The 13,737-nt window shown below is 38.8% G+C and overlaps 1 protein-coding gene across 7 annotated transcripts in view; it reads left to right on the forward strand.

Annotated features, from left to right (window-relative positions):
• NR5A2 (nuclear receptor subfamily 5 group A member 2) overlaps positions 1–13,737 on the forward strand; it is a 134,961-nt gene that overhangs the window by 16,082 nt on the left and 105,142 nt on the right. For all 7 annotated transcript variants that reach the window (XM_073884509.1, XM_073884510.1, XM_073884505.1 and 4 more), the window contains 3 exons: positions 175–293; positions 1,850–1,991; positions 4,543–5,189. In XM_073884509.1, the coding sequence (XP_073740610.1) occupies positions 175–293; positions 1,850–1,991; positions 4,543–5,189 (908 nt within the window). The remainder of the gene's footprint in view (positions 1–174; positions 294–1,849; positions 1,992–4,542; positions 5,190–13,737) is intronic.

Here is a 13,737-nt window from a genome sequence, read left to right on the forward strand (position 1 = left end):
AGATCTTTTACTTTCATTGTATAAAAATAGTTTTTCACTACATCTGGATAAAAAAATATATTTTATATTTTACCTGTGATATATGCCCACCAGTTACCAAAATGCTTCTCACTGGAGGATTAAAACCTACTGAGTGAGTTAATTAGCTATGTATATACATTTCTTTTGTTTCAGTGTCTCAGTTTAAAATGGTGAATTACTCCTATGATGAAGATCTTGAAGAGCTCTGCCCTGTGTGTGGAGATAAAGTGTCTGGATACCACTATGGGCTCCTCACCTGTGAAAGCTGCAAGGTTTGCTTACACATTGCTACCTGACAAATACAAGGTTCAAAACCAAAATAAACCATTGGATTGCTTTTTAAAGCTAAATTTAGGCTGTCTTTTTTGGACTCAATTAAAAATGAGAGAGTTAGTCTTAGGGAGACGATTCTTTGAAATATGTGTTTGATTTAATTCCAAAGGCAAAAAAAAATTTATGCTGTTTAGAAAATTTTGCCAGTCTCGTGGCTTTAAAATATTTTATTGTAGTAAAGTGATGTATCTGTAGAAAGAATTCTAACAGTCCTAAATATTGATTTTGCTTGAATTATATATATTTAAAGCATCGTTGTTCTTGAGAGGGAACATGACAAAGTATTTTGCAAATATATTTTAACTTCAGACTATTCTGTGCTGCAAGTCTAAACATTTTTTATCCACAGGTAAAAGTCTAAATTCTCAACTGTGTGATTTGATCCTTATTTATTCCAAAAACAATTCTTAAGATTTTTTGAAATTTATATCATAAAGAATAAGAAACCACATCTCAGTTTATAGTAAGCATAGCTTTCATAAATACATTATATGACCTATTTAAATGCAAGAAGTTTTAATATGTAAAATGTACTTTATTGTTCCTAATAATCTCAACCCTACATCAAGAATTTATCTCGGACCTTTTTAATATATTCCCAGCCAACTTGATACTTGCTATTTTTCAACATTTTTTAAAGGAGAAAGCTCAGTTACAAATACTTAAACCACTGGCAGGAAAATCCTTTCATTCTCTATAACAAAGTAAGATTGTTTCACTTTATGGCTAGTAGGATAAACATAAAGAATATACCATCCTGGTAAAGCTGTTATTGTATTATGAAGCTACAAAATTTGTTTTTCATTAATTCTTTTAGGTGCAGTATAAGAAAAACACTGCTAAAATTCAGCTCTCTGCCTCACACAATTTTTTTTCCATTAGTTTTACCTTTTTTTTTTTTTTTTAACAGAGTTCCCCAACTTGAATGTATTCCAATGGAATTATGAACACTTACCCATTTTACTCTTTAAATCCTTTTGCTCTTAACTATCGAGTGCTGACATTTGAAAAAAAAAAATCTGGGGTGTTTTGCTATTCTGTTTTCCACTGTTATTTTACAATAGTTTGCCACTAAAATTCTATCAGACTGCTTACAAACAGTGCAGATCTCCATGAGTACCTTACCTAGAATATGAGATTAATAAGAAAACAGATGTGTGTGTGTGTGTGTGTGTGTGTGTGTGTGTGTGTGTTTTAATACTAGTCAATATAGAATGTATTTTTCTCTGACTGTTGAGATGAAATGGAGTGTATCCAAATCTCCCCGAGATTTGATATAATTCTAGGAATAGAACTCAAGTGCTAGAAAAATCTCCACTTTGGCCCGGTGCTGTTTTGGAGTGTGGATCTTGTTAAAATGTGAAACAAACCACAAAACCACGGAAGGGCTCATTGGTTCAATGAAAAGATTTATTGGTGATTTCCTTAAAATGAAACAATGGAAGAGATGGGTGTTAGATTTTTAATATGCCTCACTATTTTCTCTGTCTTGTAGGGATTTTTTAAGCGAACAGTCCAAAATAATAAAAGGTACACATGTATAGAAAACCAGAACTGCCAAATTGATAAAACACAGAGAAAACGTTGTCCTTACTGTCGATTTCAAAAATGTCTAAGTGTTGGAATGAAGCTAGAAGGTAAGTTTCTTCCAAAGACTACTGCCTGTTAAAACTCTCCAAGGACATAAGATTTAAAATAACATTGTACTTAGAATATAACATTCTTTTCCTAGTCTTTTAACACCATGGACAATAATGTAAGAACTTTTTTATGTTTTGTCAGCAGAGATGTCTGAGTATATCATTTAAACACTGGTGACATCTACTAGGAAAAAATTTAAATATCAGAGTTTCCCCCCACTTTTTTTTTTTTGGTTTGGAGAGCAGATGAATTTGACACTAAAAAGGCCAGGTTAGATGAAAACAAGACTAATGTGATTCAACTGAGAACAAGTTTTAAACATTTGCAAAAACTAAAAAAAAAATACTTTTAAGTTTTCAAATCGGATGCTCTAGTAAAAGTCTGATTGTAATCTTTTAAATTGTTTACTTGTCACAATTGTTACTATTAATTTCATGGCTCCTGAGCAAGAGTTAAAGCCTTTTATTGTGCAGTGGGGTTTCTCGTGTAGAGTATCAATTTTGATTGTGTGGGAAAACACGTTTCTTTTTTTTAGGATGACGAAGGCTGTGAAATGAAGTTGAAAAGTAGAAAACATGAAATATAATGAACTATTATATCAGTAGCATTGGTTTGACAGGAATAAGATAGTGGTTCCCCAAAAGCCATGTTAGACTTTACGTTGTGAGAGTAGAACTGGTATTTACAATGTACAGATTGGCAGGGAGGAAAGTTAATATGTGGTCGCTGTAAATATTGTCTGTAGTTCATGGACTATTTTGGTGTGTTGCTGTTTCTTAGCCTCCAGCCTACTGACTTTCCACAGATTTAACTATAGTGCAAATAAAGTAATAATAAGGGATACGTGTCACTGTTATGTGCCAGATTCAAGAGTGCATTTTAGTTGATCAATGAGGCACAGGCTAGTTGTGTGTGGAGCTTTCCTGTGATGTGGCACTCAGACTTGATAGAAATACTCAAAAGATTTCAAATAAATCTGCTAAATTGCTAATAGATTTTTTTCCCAATAGAAGTAGCCACTTTGGTTATCATTAGAACTGTTAACTCTGTATTGCTTTTATTTTACTTATTTTTTAAGATTTTATTTATTTCAGAGAGAGAGAGAGAGAGAGAGCGCAAGCATGAATGGGGGGAGGGGGAGAGGGAGAAGCAGACTCCCTGCTGAGCAGAGAGCCACCCTGGAGCTCAGTTCCAGGACCTCAGGAATCTGAAGGCAGAGGCTTAACCGACTGAGCCACCCAGGTGCCCCTCTGTATTGCTATTAAGAGATGGAGAAAGATCAAGAAAGAAATGCTCACTAACTTCTATATTACCAATCACTTTATTATTTTCCAAACAGCAAATACTGTGGGAGATGCATACTGTCATATGAGACTCAAAATGTCAAAGAGTAAATGTTGTGGGACGCCTGGCTGCCTGTCAGTAGAGCATGTGACACTTGATCTCGGGGGTCATGAGTTCAAACCCCACGTTGGGCATGGAGCCTACTTAAAAAAACAAAACACACACACACACACACACACACACACACACACAAGTAAATGTTGTGGCTTCATATGATGTCATTTGATTTCTCTCTCTTTTTTTAATGAAAAGAAAAGGTTGCATTTCTTTACCTTAAAAAGTATTACTAAGTCACTCGTGGGGCATAACCATACTTCTTTAACAGTGATATGAAAAAGTGGAATATTCAATAAATTATCATCCAGATGAAAAACTTGCACAATATTCTAGATACCTAGTGTTCACAATAAATGTTTAATGCCGTATTAATCCTAAAATCAAAAGCTCAAAAACAACCTCCAGCAATTTCAACATGTCAGAAGCTGTCAGAGGTCGCTGGTTTCTAATTGCCATTGGCCACTATGGGCTTGGAGACCACTGCTGACTCACTTATTTGACATGGTCCCAGAGTCCACACAGCACTGTGATGGTAGACTGTCTTCACAGCTTCTGAAATGAATTTGCTTTAATTATGTCCAGTTCTTAAATTAAAAACAATAACTGGTGGTTATCTGATGTGTGCTCATCAAGTCCAGGTGAAAATGATTTTCCAGGAAGAGAATGTGCCCAACCCTTTTGCAGCTAATTAGTCAAAATGGCTTTGAGGGATGAAGATATTCTAAGGGAAAATATTCACAATTCAATCCAGAAATGGGTTGATTTTTTATTTTTTCCTCTCAGTAGTTCAGGTTTCCGTAAAGAGAATTCTGACATAACTGGCATAATAGAAACTGACACTCTTTCTTAGCAATCTGTAGTGTCCCCTGTGTGTAGCAAAAATTATGAAATCCTCGCTGTCTACCAAAGGGTTAATATGACCCTATGCATCCAAAATACTTTTTTGATGACAAACACTTAAAGAGAAAAGAATTCAAAAATGGCTTTTTGAGGGGGAGGAATCTTTATGGGCTATTGTAATGAAAACAACCACATACCTAACACTTCTGGTCAATTTTCAACATTTCTCGATAGCTGGAGATGTAGAGAATGCTAATAATTTGCATCTTATTTATACCCTTACTCCTTTTTTTTATTTCCCCACAGCGGTAAGGGCTGACCGAATGCGCGGGGGAAGGAATAAATTTGGGCCAATGTACAAGAGAGACAGGGCCCTAAAGCAACAGAAAAAAGCCCTCATCCGAGCCAATGGACTTAAGCTAGAAGCCATGTCTCAGGTGATTCAAGCAATGCCCTCTGAGCTCACCATCTCTTCTGCCATTCAGAACATCCATTCTGCCTCCAAAGGCCTACCTCTGAACCATGCTGCCTTGCCTCCTACAGACTATGACAGAAGTCCCTTTGTAACATCCCCCATTAGCATGACAATGCCACCTCATGGCAGCCTGCAAGGTTACCAAACATACAGTCACTTTCCTAGCCGGGCCATCAAGTCCGAGTACCCAGATCCCTACACCAGCTCACCAGAGTCGATAATGGGCTATTCCTACATGGATAGTTACCAGACGAGCTCCCCGGCAAGCATCCCACATCTGATACTGGAACTTCTGAAGTGTGAGCCAGATGAGCCTCAAGTCCAGGCTAAAATCATGGCCTATTTGCAGCAAGAACAAGCTAACCGAAGCAAGCACGAAAAGCTGAGCACGTTTGGGCTTATGTGCAAAATGGCTGATCAAACCCTCTTCTCTATTGTTGAGTGGGCCAGGAGTAGTATCTTCTTCAGAGAACTTAAGGTATGTCTTCAGCTATTACAACTTAAATCCCCCTTTCAAGAGAGACCTAACTCCGTTCCTAATTAATATATTCTTGGTGTTGAAAATACGTTTTCCTTACTTTTCTTATTTGTATGATTTACAGAGTAGAAGAATCTTATGACCTTGACTTCAGGACTGTCGCAGCTTAACTTGATGGGGCTTTTATTCTATGTAGCTCTTAGTTTGGGGGGGGTGGCATTTCATGTAAACTATAGGAAAAATCTTTTTTTTTTCTGAATAGTAGAATGTCTTTAATTACTCTCTTTAACTCAGCTGGTTTATGGCTAGAAAACTTAAGTCATTGTGAACCAGCACCTTGTGAACTTTTTTAAAAATTACCAAGTAAAAAGCTCTATTATAATGGTGCCAATTTAAAAGAAAAAATGCCAGCATTTAGTTGTGTTTAGACCCTAAAGAATGAAAATGATACCACTGGCTACTAGTGTCAAATAGGTATTTACTACCTGTTTACCTTAACATTAGGTTGGTAAAGCCTTTGTTTTCGGAGCAGATTCCAATAGGATGTTTACTGTCATTGGATGGGGATTGGGCAAATGGTGAGTGCTAGTCTACTTGGCTCAGGTTTTAGTTCTCATAATCTATGTCTGTCATTGATTTTAATGGATTGGTACATTGTAAACACAGTACATGTTTGTATAAGGATCTCTGTTTAACTACGTAATTATTTTATTTCCTGAAACTTAAGACTGAATTAATACGGGAAAGTGATATTGAAGTTCGGAATCCAAGAGTAGCTACCAAAGCACATTTGGTAGTCAGTGGTTTCATTCTCTGTTTTAAGAGCAAAGGTGAATCCTGGATTTGATTTCTCAGTATATCTGTTGCAAAATCAATTTCTTCCTTTTACTGTCATGGGGGTAGACATAGCTGCTAAAGATCTGTGGCTTCTGAACACCTAGGATTTTTGGAGGGGATTTAAAATTCTTTGAGAGAAGGACAATACAAAGCCGACTTTTAATGTAAAGGGTGGTTGTTGAAAACTGTGTAGATAGACCAGGGAATGTGAAACTTGTGTGCAAATGGGAGACAGTGCTTTTCATAGCAGTCTTTATTAAGCACTGCGATTTGTACAGGGAAACAAAAGTTATCTGAACAGATCCAAAGAAGTTGATAGAATACTACCACCAGGCGGTTAAGAGTGTTGACAAATCCAGCTCTTTACTCTCTTGAACTTTATCTCTCCATTTAAAGAGGGCTGAAAGTGGAGATAGATACTAAACGCAGAGGACAAGCAGAATGCGTTGAGTTAGCACGGTCAGGCCAGGTATTTTCTGGGTATGTAACCACTCTGTGATGAAGCGTTTTTCATGAAAAACCAAAACGAAGAAAACTTCCTGGTGTTCTTAACACTCACAGCTTTGTCCTTCAGACGGCCAGTAAGGTATCTGAAATGAAACAGAAAGCGATGATTTTAGGTACAACATTAAGACGTGTAAAAGTGAGGAAAGCATGATGACCTTTGCAGGCAGAAGGACTCACTTCGAGTTAAAGCTCTGTTTGCTATGACTTACTTAATAATTGTGTCTTTGTAGGCAGGATGTTAATTTCTAGACTTAGTTTTCCCATCTGTAAAATTGTACCTGTGGTGTTTATGGTATAGGGGGTATGGAGGGCATAACAATACTTTCACCATTGATGAGGTTTTGCAAGGAAGAAATGAGACCATGTAGGCACAATATCTAGGACTGGGAGCCTAGCATACATTTCATACTCAATAAATTAGTGTTCTTTTAAAATCATTATTATTGTGGTTTTATGACCAGTGTCTGGAGATTTTACATAATACTATCTGATATTCAGCATAAAAGCAAGCAGTTGTGCTTTTTCCTAGTTTGACATTGGGGAAACAATATCACCACATATGTTATAGAGCAGTGCAATTCTATAATAAACAGTCATAAGTACTACTAATTGAGGACTTAAATTTGCTAGACAGTAAGTTGGGTGTAAGATGAATACAAAGTTGAGTTAGACAAAAGATATTTCCTCTCAAAGATTTATGATAAGACAGTTTCATAAATATCTATTTAAAAAACAGCTGAAGTTGTATTTCACAAATCCACAGGGGAAGAAATTATGCATATCATTTACATGTCAAAAAGGAAACATTATGAAGAGAATATAGACAGCCACAGGTAGGATTTTAAGAGTGCTACGAAAGCACTCTTCTCTCCAAAATTCTCTTTTCCTCCCCCCTGCAGCTAAATTCTACAAGATTCTTTTATGGGGTGTGAGGTTTCATATTTGGCTAAAATGTAAATCCTTTGGGAATGGGGTATATTAAAGCATTATCAGTCATTTATATTGTTGTTTAATGCATTTATCAGTCTTTCATGAGAAGATGCTTTGAAAAAAGGAAAGGGAAAGAAAGTACAGACATTAGTGGGGGTGCTTTAAAGGGGTAGGAAGTGCCCCCAGGAAAGAAAGACAAACTTGACCCATTTTCTGTTTTGCCTCGAGCTTGCATTGAAAAGAGTGATTCAATATAAGTATTTTTCAGAGAAGAAAAAGTAGAATTTAGAATAATTTAGGAGCAGTTTAAATTTAGAGTTAGAAGGTGACAGTTCACATTTGGAAGAATTCCTTTTCCTTTTGTTTATAAATTTGTCACAAAATAGAGCAAGCTATTGGAAGCCAACATTGAGACATGTGCATCGCCATGTATTTTTCCAGGGCAATGGCTTTCAAGTTTTTAAACTATGACCTGCAGTAAGAATATATTTTACATTGGGACTTGGTGTACCGAAACAGATCTCTCTCTCTCTCTACCACACACACACACAGACACACACACACACAGAGAAACATACATACACAATATAAAATGAACCAGAGTGTGACTAGACATGACATGACCTTCTCCTTGCCATGCACTCTGATATTTTCTACTCTATTTTGCTTTAGTCTAATTTACATGTTTTTAAAATTTTAGTTGGTTACATGACCCACTAATGAGGCATGACCTGCAGTTCAAGAAACATTGCTCTAGGGAAGGTTTTGTAGGCCATCCATTGGGCATTGCCTACCTGGCATTGCTAAGTGGAAGTCCTAAAAAGGCCTCTTTCCTCTGGCATGGCTTCCAACACATCCCCGAAACCTGCAGCCCAGTCCTCACCCTATCTTCCTGCAAAAGTTGTGATTTTTAAATAGTCCTTTGGGAAGATCAATGCCCCCCTTTAAACCTTTGTCTTTTTCTTGTTAACTTCACAACAAATTACCCATCAAGTGATATACGGGCAGATTGCTTATACCTCTATGACCCCAAGATGAAAAGTCACATATTTGTTCCCACAGAGTAATAGGATAATAAGGCAGTTTTGCAAATGACCCCTTGCTCATTATTCCAGGACAAGTTACACTCTCTACCATGTATAAAAGGAGAGAATACAGATTTCATTTGTTTACTATTTAAGGTAACAGAAGGGTCAGAGGGAATTTGGTGGGTGTGGTTTTGTTTTTCTACGTGGCTACAAGGTGCAAAAAAGATATTCTGGTTCCTATTCAAAATATTGTAATGAGAAAGAGGAAATTATAACTCCCCACCTCACAGTTCATGTAATAGCACATAAACAGCAAAAGAAAAAAAAAAAAGACTGTATACGCCTAGAAACCGTGCAATTTCAGAGCTGGAAGATGATTAGGGAAGAAGGGATGCGGACACATAAGTGAGCTGTTCTGTTTTTCTATACACCTGTAAGGACCAATTCTAATTCCAATCCAAAATACTGGCATGAGAACAATGAAATTAATACTATGAAACTAGTAGCTTTCAAAACAGCACATATGCATCGGAAGATATTCCAGGCCTAGAAACCAGATTTTTCCGGAGTTTGAAGACATGGTGGAGATCATTTGACCCACCTCTTGATTTTACCTATGAAGATAGGTAAAAGCAGGAGTGGAATTGTGACTTGGCTCAAGATGATAGAGCTACTAAATGTCAGAATTGGGACTGACAGATTCAGGTTCTGAAAAGCAGTACTTTGTACAGCCCCCCCTCCCCACCCCCAAGAAACACACACAAATAGGCAGTGTAACCTTTGACTCTGAAAACACAGGTCTTTGCCAGTGAAGCTAAAGCAAATCTCTAGGTTATCAGAAGTCCATCACTACCATCCAATTACTAAATCACTAATAATCAGTGAGACAGATTTTCTCTGAGCTCAGACGACCCCCTGGGAGTGAATGAGTCACTTTGGAAAGCTACAATAATTCTTTCAGGCCACTGGGGTATCATTCAGTAGAGTGGATCTACCAGCTAGCACTTCTGAGCCTCGAGAGCGTGTCCGGAGCATTCTTTAATACCTTACCCTCTACAGATAGTGTACTCTGTGGGAGAATCTGGTTCAGTAACATACGGGTTGTGCTCAGCAGTTAAAATGGCTAAATACAATTCTACTTGATGCCCTGCATATTCAGCATGGGTTACTTTTAACGTATGTTTGTGAAAAGACACAGCAAGAGAATACAAGATTGCAATCAGGTGATAGATGAGCCACTAATTATAAATGTATTAGAAGTGTTTTCTGAGGTAATATCGTAAATCCCATGCACCTTCTAATCTTCAAACCAAATCTTAGGATGGCTGATACTCTTGACTTTTTTTCCTTGTGTTTTTGGAAATTAAAAGCAAACTTAAGACCTCCTCACATTGGTGAAAGACCTGTCTTTGTGAGTCAAGAAGATTGTACGTTTTCTTTGTTATTTTTCTCTCATCTATATCTTAAATATCTCACAAACACAAGAGCAGTGAGAAACTAATTCCCACTTTGTTGAACAACTAATGAATCTGGAGGATCTATTTGATCTTCTAATGAGACCAGATGTCTTAAGAGGATTCTGGGAATGGATATATAAGAACTTCCCCTCGATGAATGATTCTGATACATGTGGGAATAAAAAAAAAAAATCTAAATTAATCCTGACTGAAACACATAACTAGCATTTCTGTGGAAAATAGGTCTCAGAGACTCAGGGAGTTTGTGCCAAAGGAATTCAGCCATGCCGAAGCCAGCTTCTAAGCGCAGTTTTGACTAGCCTGGAGGCTGGGGTAGGATTAAACCTTCCTTTTTCAGTGGTCCATCACAGAAGCTTTCTGAGCAGAGTCTTACTCATTTATTTTGAATATTCTAGATCCTTTCCCCCAAGCCTTTGTTCACCTCTCCTGACCAATACAGGTTTATAGTCTGAGTTTATTTGGATCTGCCCAGTTTTTAAGCTGTGTTCTTTAGGAAGCTTATTTAGCCCTTTTCTGTGTGTGTGTTGGGGGGGGTAGAGGAAGTGCCTGCATAGTGTCTCCCCACGTTCACCTGAGGTAGCATCCCTGCCACATGGTCCCGTGGCTTCCCAGAGTTACAGTAAACCATGTCATATACCCATGTTTTCAGTGCTCCGGATGCAAAGTGGTTACTCTGGAAGGAGATGATATGCAGGAAACAAACTTGAAAGTGATTTCCACTCCAGAAGAAGAGAGTTTTTTCTATCTGAAGGTGAATTAAAACATTTATCACCGTATCAGTTACTCATCACAAGATAACGGAATAAAATAAATCTGTCCTACATAGGTTTGCAAGGAAATGAGAAAACTAGCTTTTCTTCCTTCCACCAAAAGTGGGCATGGAACTTTTCTTCTGACCTTGTGAATTTGGAGAGAATTGGCAGGTTTGACTTGATGGCCTCTCAGGTCTCTTCAGGTGTCAGACATCTGCTTCCGTGATATCTTCCAGGCAGACCTGGTCTGGTTGATGGTGTTGAGATTTCTATTATTCTAGCCTTACTTGTTTATACATGTGCAGCTGCAATCTTGTCTATAATCAGTTAAGGAATCCATTATTTTAACCTTCTTATTCACTATCCACGGGATGAATCCACTCTTCTCAGTCAACACCTGTTACTGCTATGGCTCGCTCTTAGTGGGCAGCTGGAAATGCCCACCTGACCGCAGAGACCTGCATTCTTTACCTTCCCTGTTCTTTACAGGGATGTCATGAAAGTACACCAGGCACCTTGAAACTGCTCTGTGCTAGTTCTTTTTATTAAGGTGTAATTTCTATCCCCTAAACTCACTCTTTAGTGTACAGTCAAATATAAAACAATCTATCACCTCCCCAAATTCTCCTGTGCTCCTTCACAGTCCAGGCCTCTCCCTACCCAGCTCATGTCAATCCTTGTTTTTGTCCTTATAGTTTGTGGTTCCTTTTTTTTTTTTTTTTTAAAGTTAGCTCTACACTCAAATGGGGCTCGAACTTACGACCCTGAGATCAAGAGTCACATGCTCTGTTGACTGAAGCAGCCAGGCGCCCCAGTGTGTAGTTACTTTTTAAAAGTATTAACTTTGCTTTATTCTGTGAGTATATGTTTATAAACTGCAAACTCCATTTAGACTCTAACTTCCTGAAGCTTGGTTTCCGTGTGGTGGTTGGTGTCCTCGTGGTTTCCATGCACACATATCCTCCATGGGAAGCCAGGGTATTTGGTGAGAGTGTCAGTAGTGATGATCATAGCTTCTTACTGGCTTGTTCACACCGATAAGCTTCCTGTTGCTATTAATCTATTCGTTATCTCCTAGAATCATGGCGAGAGCATGAGAATAGCCAACCACACCCAAGAAATCCATGTTTGACTGGCTTGGCCATCATCAGGTGTTTAAATATGAACAATGAGAATAGGAAGAAAATCGACACTTTCCTTGCTGTGCTCAAGGTCAGATGGTGAAGGGGAGAGTCCCATTTTTTGGGTGCTCACTGTTTGCCCGCTGTAGTACTGGGTGCTTTCAGGCCATTTTCTGGTTGATCCTTAGGACAGCTCTGTGAAGTGAGCACAGTATAAGGTCTTCCTTGGGTGAGAGAGTTTGAGTGAAGACGTGGACTATTGCTGTCACACAGTGTTTTTTGCAGAGGATATGTCTGTTCAACCCTTGTCATGCTTGGGCTCATAGTGGCCCACAGAAACACTGAGTTACTTGATTAATTAGTAAACGTTTGCCACCTTCTTTTTATTTATTTTTTTTATTTTGGGAGGAGAGGGGCAGAGGGAAAGGGGGAAAGAGAATCTTAAGCAGGTTCCATGCCCAGCACAGAGCCTGATGTGGGGCTTGATCTCACAACCCAGAGATCATGACCTGAGCCAAAATCAAGAGTCAGATGCTTAACCAGTGAAGCCACCCAGGCACCCTGCCACCTCCTTTTTTAACGAACCAATCCCTATAGTCAGTTAATCTGTTAGTACCAGCAAAATTAACGAAGGTACTTGAGTCAGTTTGGTTTCCGAGGAGCAGGGATGGGAAAGATGGGGAAAAAGCAAAGACATGGAAAAAACCTGAGGAGGTCATTTACATCCAAAGCTTGGGGTACATTAACAGTTGAGAGTTTAAGGAAGACTCAAGGTCACAGAAGACACTTCCATTTTTCCTTGACTACAGAGTTTGGACAATGGAGGATAATAATAGCTGCCATTTATGGAGCTTTACTATGAGTCAGACAATTGTTAAGTGTTCTACATGTGTTCTCTCATTTAATCCTCACTAATCCCTGTGAAGGAGGCATGATTATGCCCTGTGTGCAGATTAGGATACCAAGACCTAGAGACATCTGACCTGCCCCAAGTCACAGTTACTAGTAGGAATGTTATCATTAAAACAGAAAATGTAGGGGCGCCTGGGTGGCTCAATTGCTTAAACGTCTGACTCCTGATTTCAGCTCAGGTCATGATCTCAGGTCATGATCTCAGGGTTGTGAGATCGAGTCCCACATCGGGCTCTGCACTAGACGTGGAACCTGCTTAAGATTCTCTTTCTCCCTCTGCCCCTGCCCCCCACTTGCATGCTCTCTTTTTCTCTTAAAAAAAAAAAAAAAAGAAAGAAAGAAAGAAAACCAAAAATGTTTATGGAAGTCTTTGGTAAAGTGTAAAGTACTTTATGATTGTTGCCATTATCACTTTGCCCATATCTGTATACTATATTACGATAGGTCTTAAAGGACCTCTGTTACCCTTAAACTGCACAGAGCAGTTTATCTTAAATTGGCCCAAGGATATGTAAATTCTTTTTCTTTTTTTCCCCTCTTTCTTTTAAGATTTTGTTTTTAAGTATTCTCTACACCCGACATGGGGCTCGAACTCAAAACCCCAAGATCAAGAGTCACATGCTCTACCAGCAGAGCCATCCAGGCCCTCCCTTCCTCCCTTCCTTCGCTCAGTACCTTACTATCAGAAGGGGATCAGGGTTGCTATTGGCTGCAGAGGCCTCCTCCAGAGCCTCTGAACCTTCATTTGTGAAACCTGACTGTGGGGGGGGGGGGGGGGGGGGGAGGGCTGTAGAATGAGGCAGGCAGGCTATAGCAGTGTGGTGCTCCCAGTGGGTAATCCCTGGGTAGGCCTTCCCCACCCCACCCCCCACCCCTCCAATGTCCAGCACCAGCTCCTACTGCATAATTACTAGAAGCAGTTTCATTAGTTTGTCTACCTGGAAGCAGCTGCATACCTGTTCACAGAGAGGCACGAGGGTCCC

Source organism: Callorhinus ursinus, unplaced genomic scaffold (genome assembly GCF_003265705.2).
Source record: "Callorhinus ursinus isolate GAN/ISIS: 27379988/994484 unplaced genomic scaffold, GSC_fseal_2.0 scaffold57, whole genome shotgun sequence".
Lineage (NCBI taxonomy): Eukaryota > Metazoa > Chordata > Mammalia > Carnivora > Otariidae > Callorhinus > Callorhinus ursinus.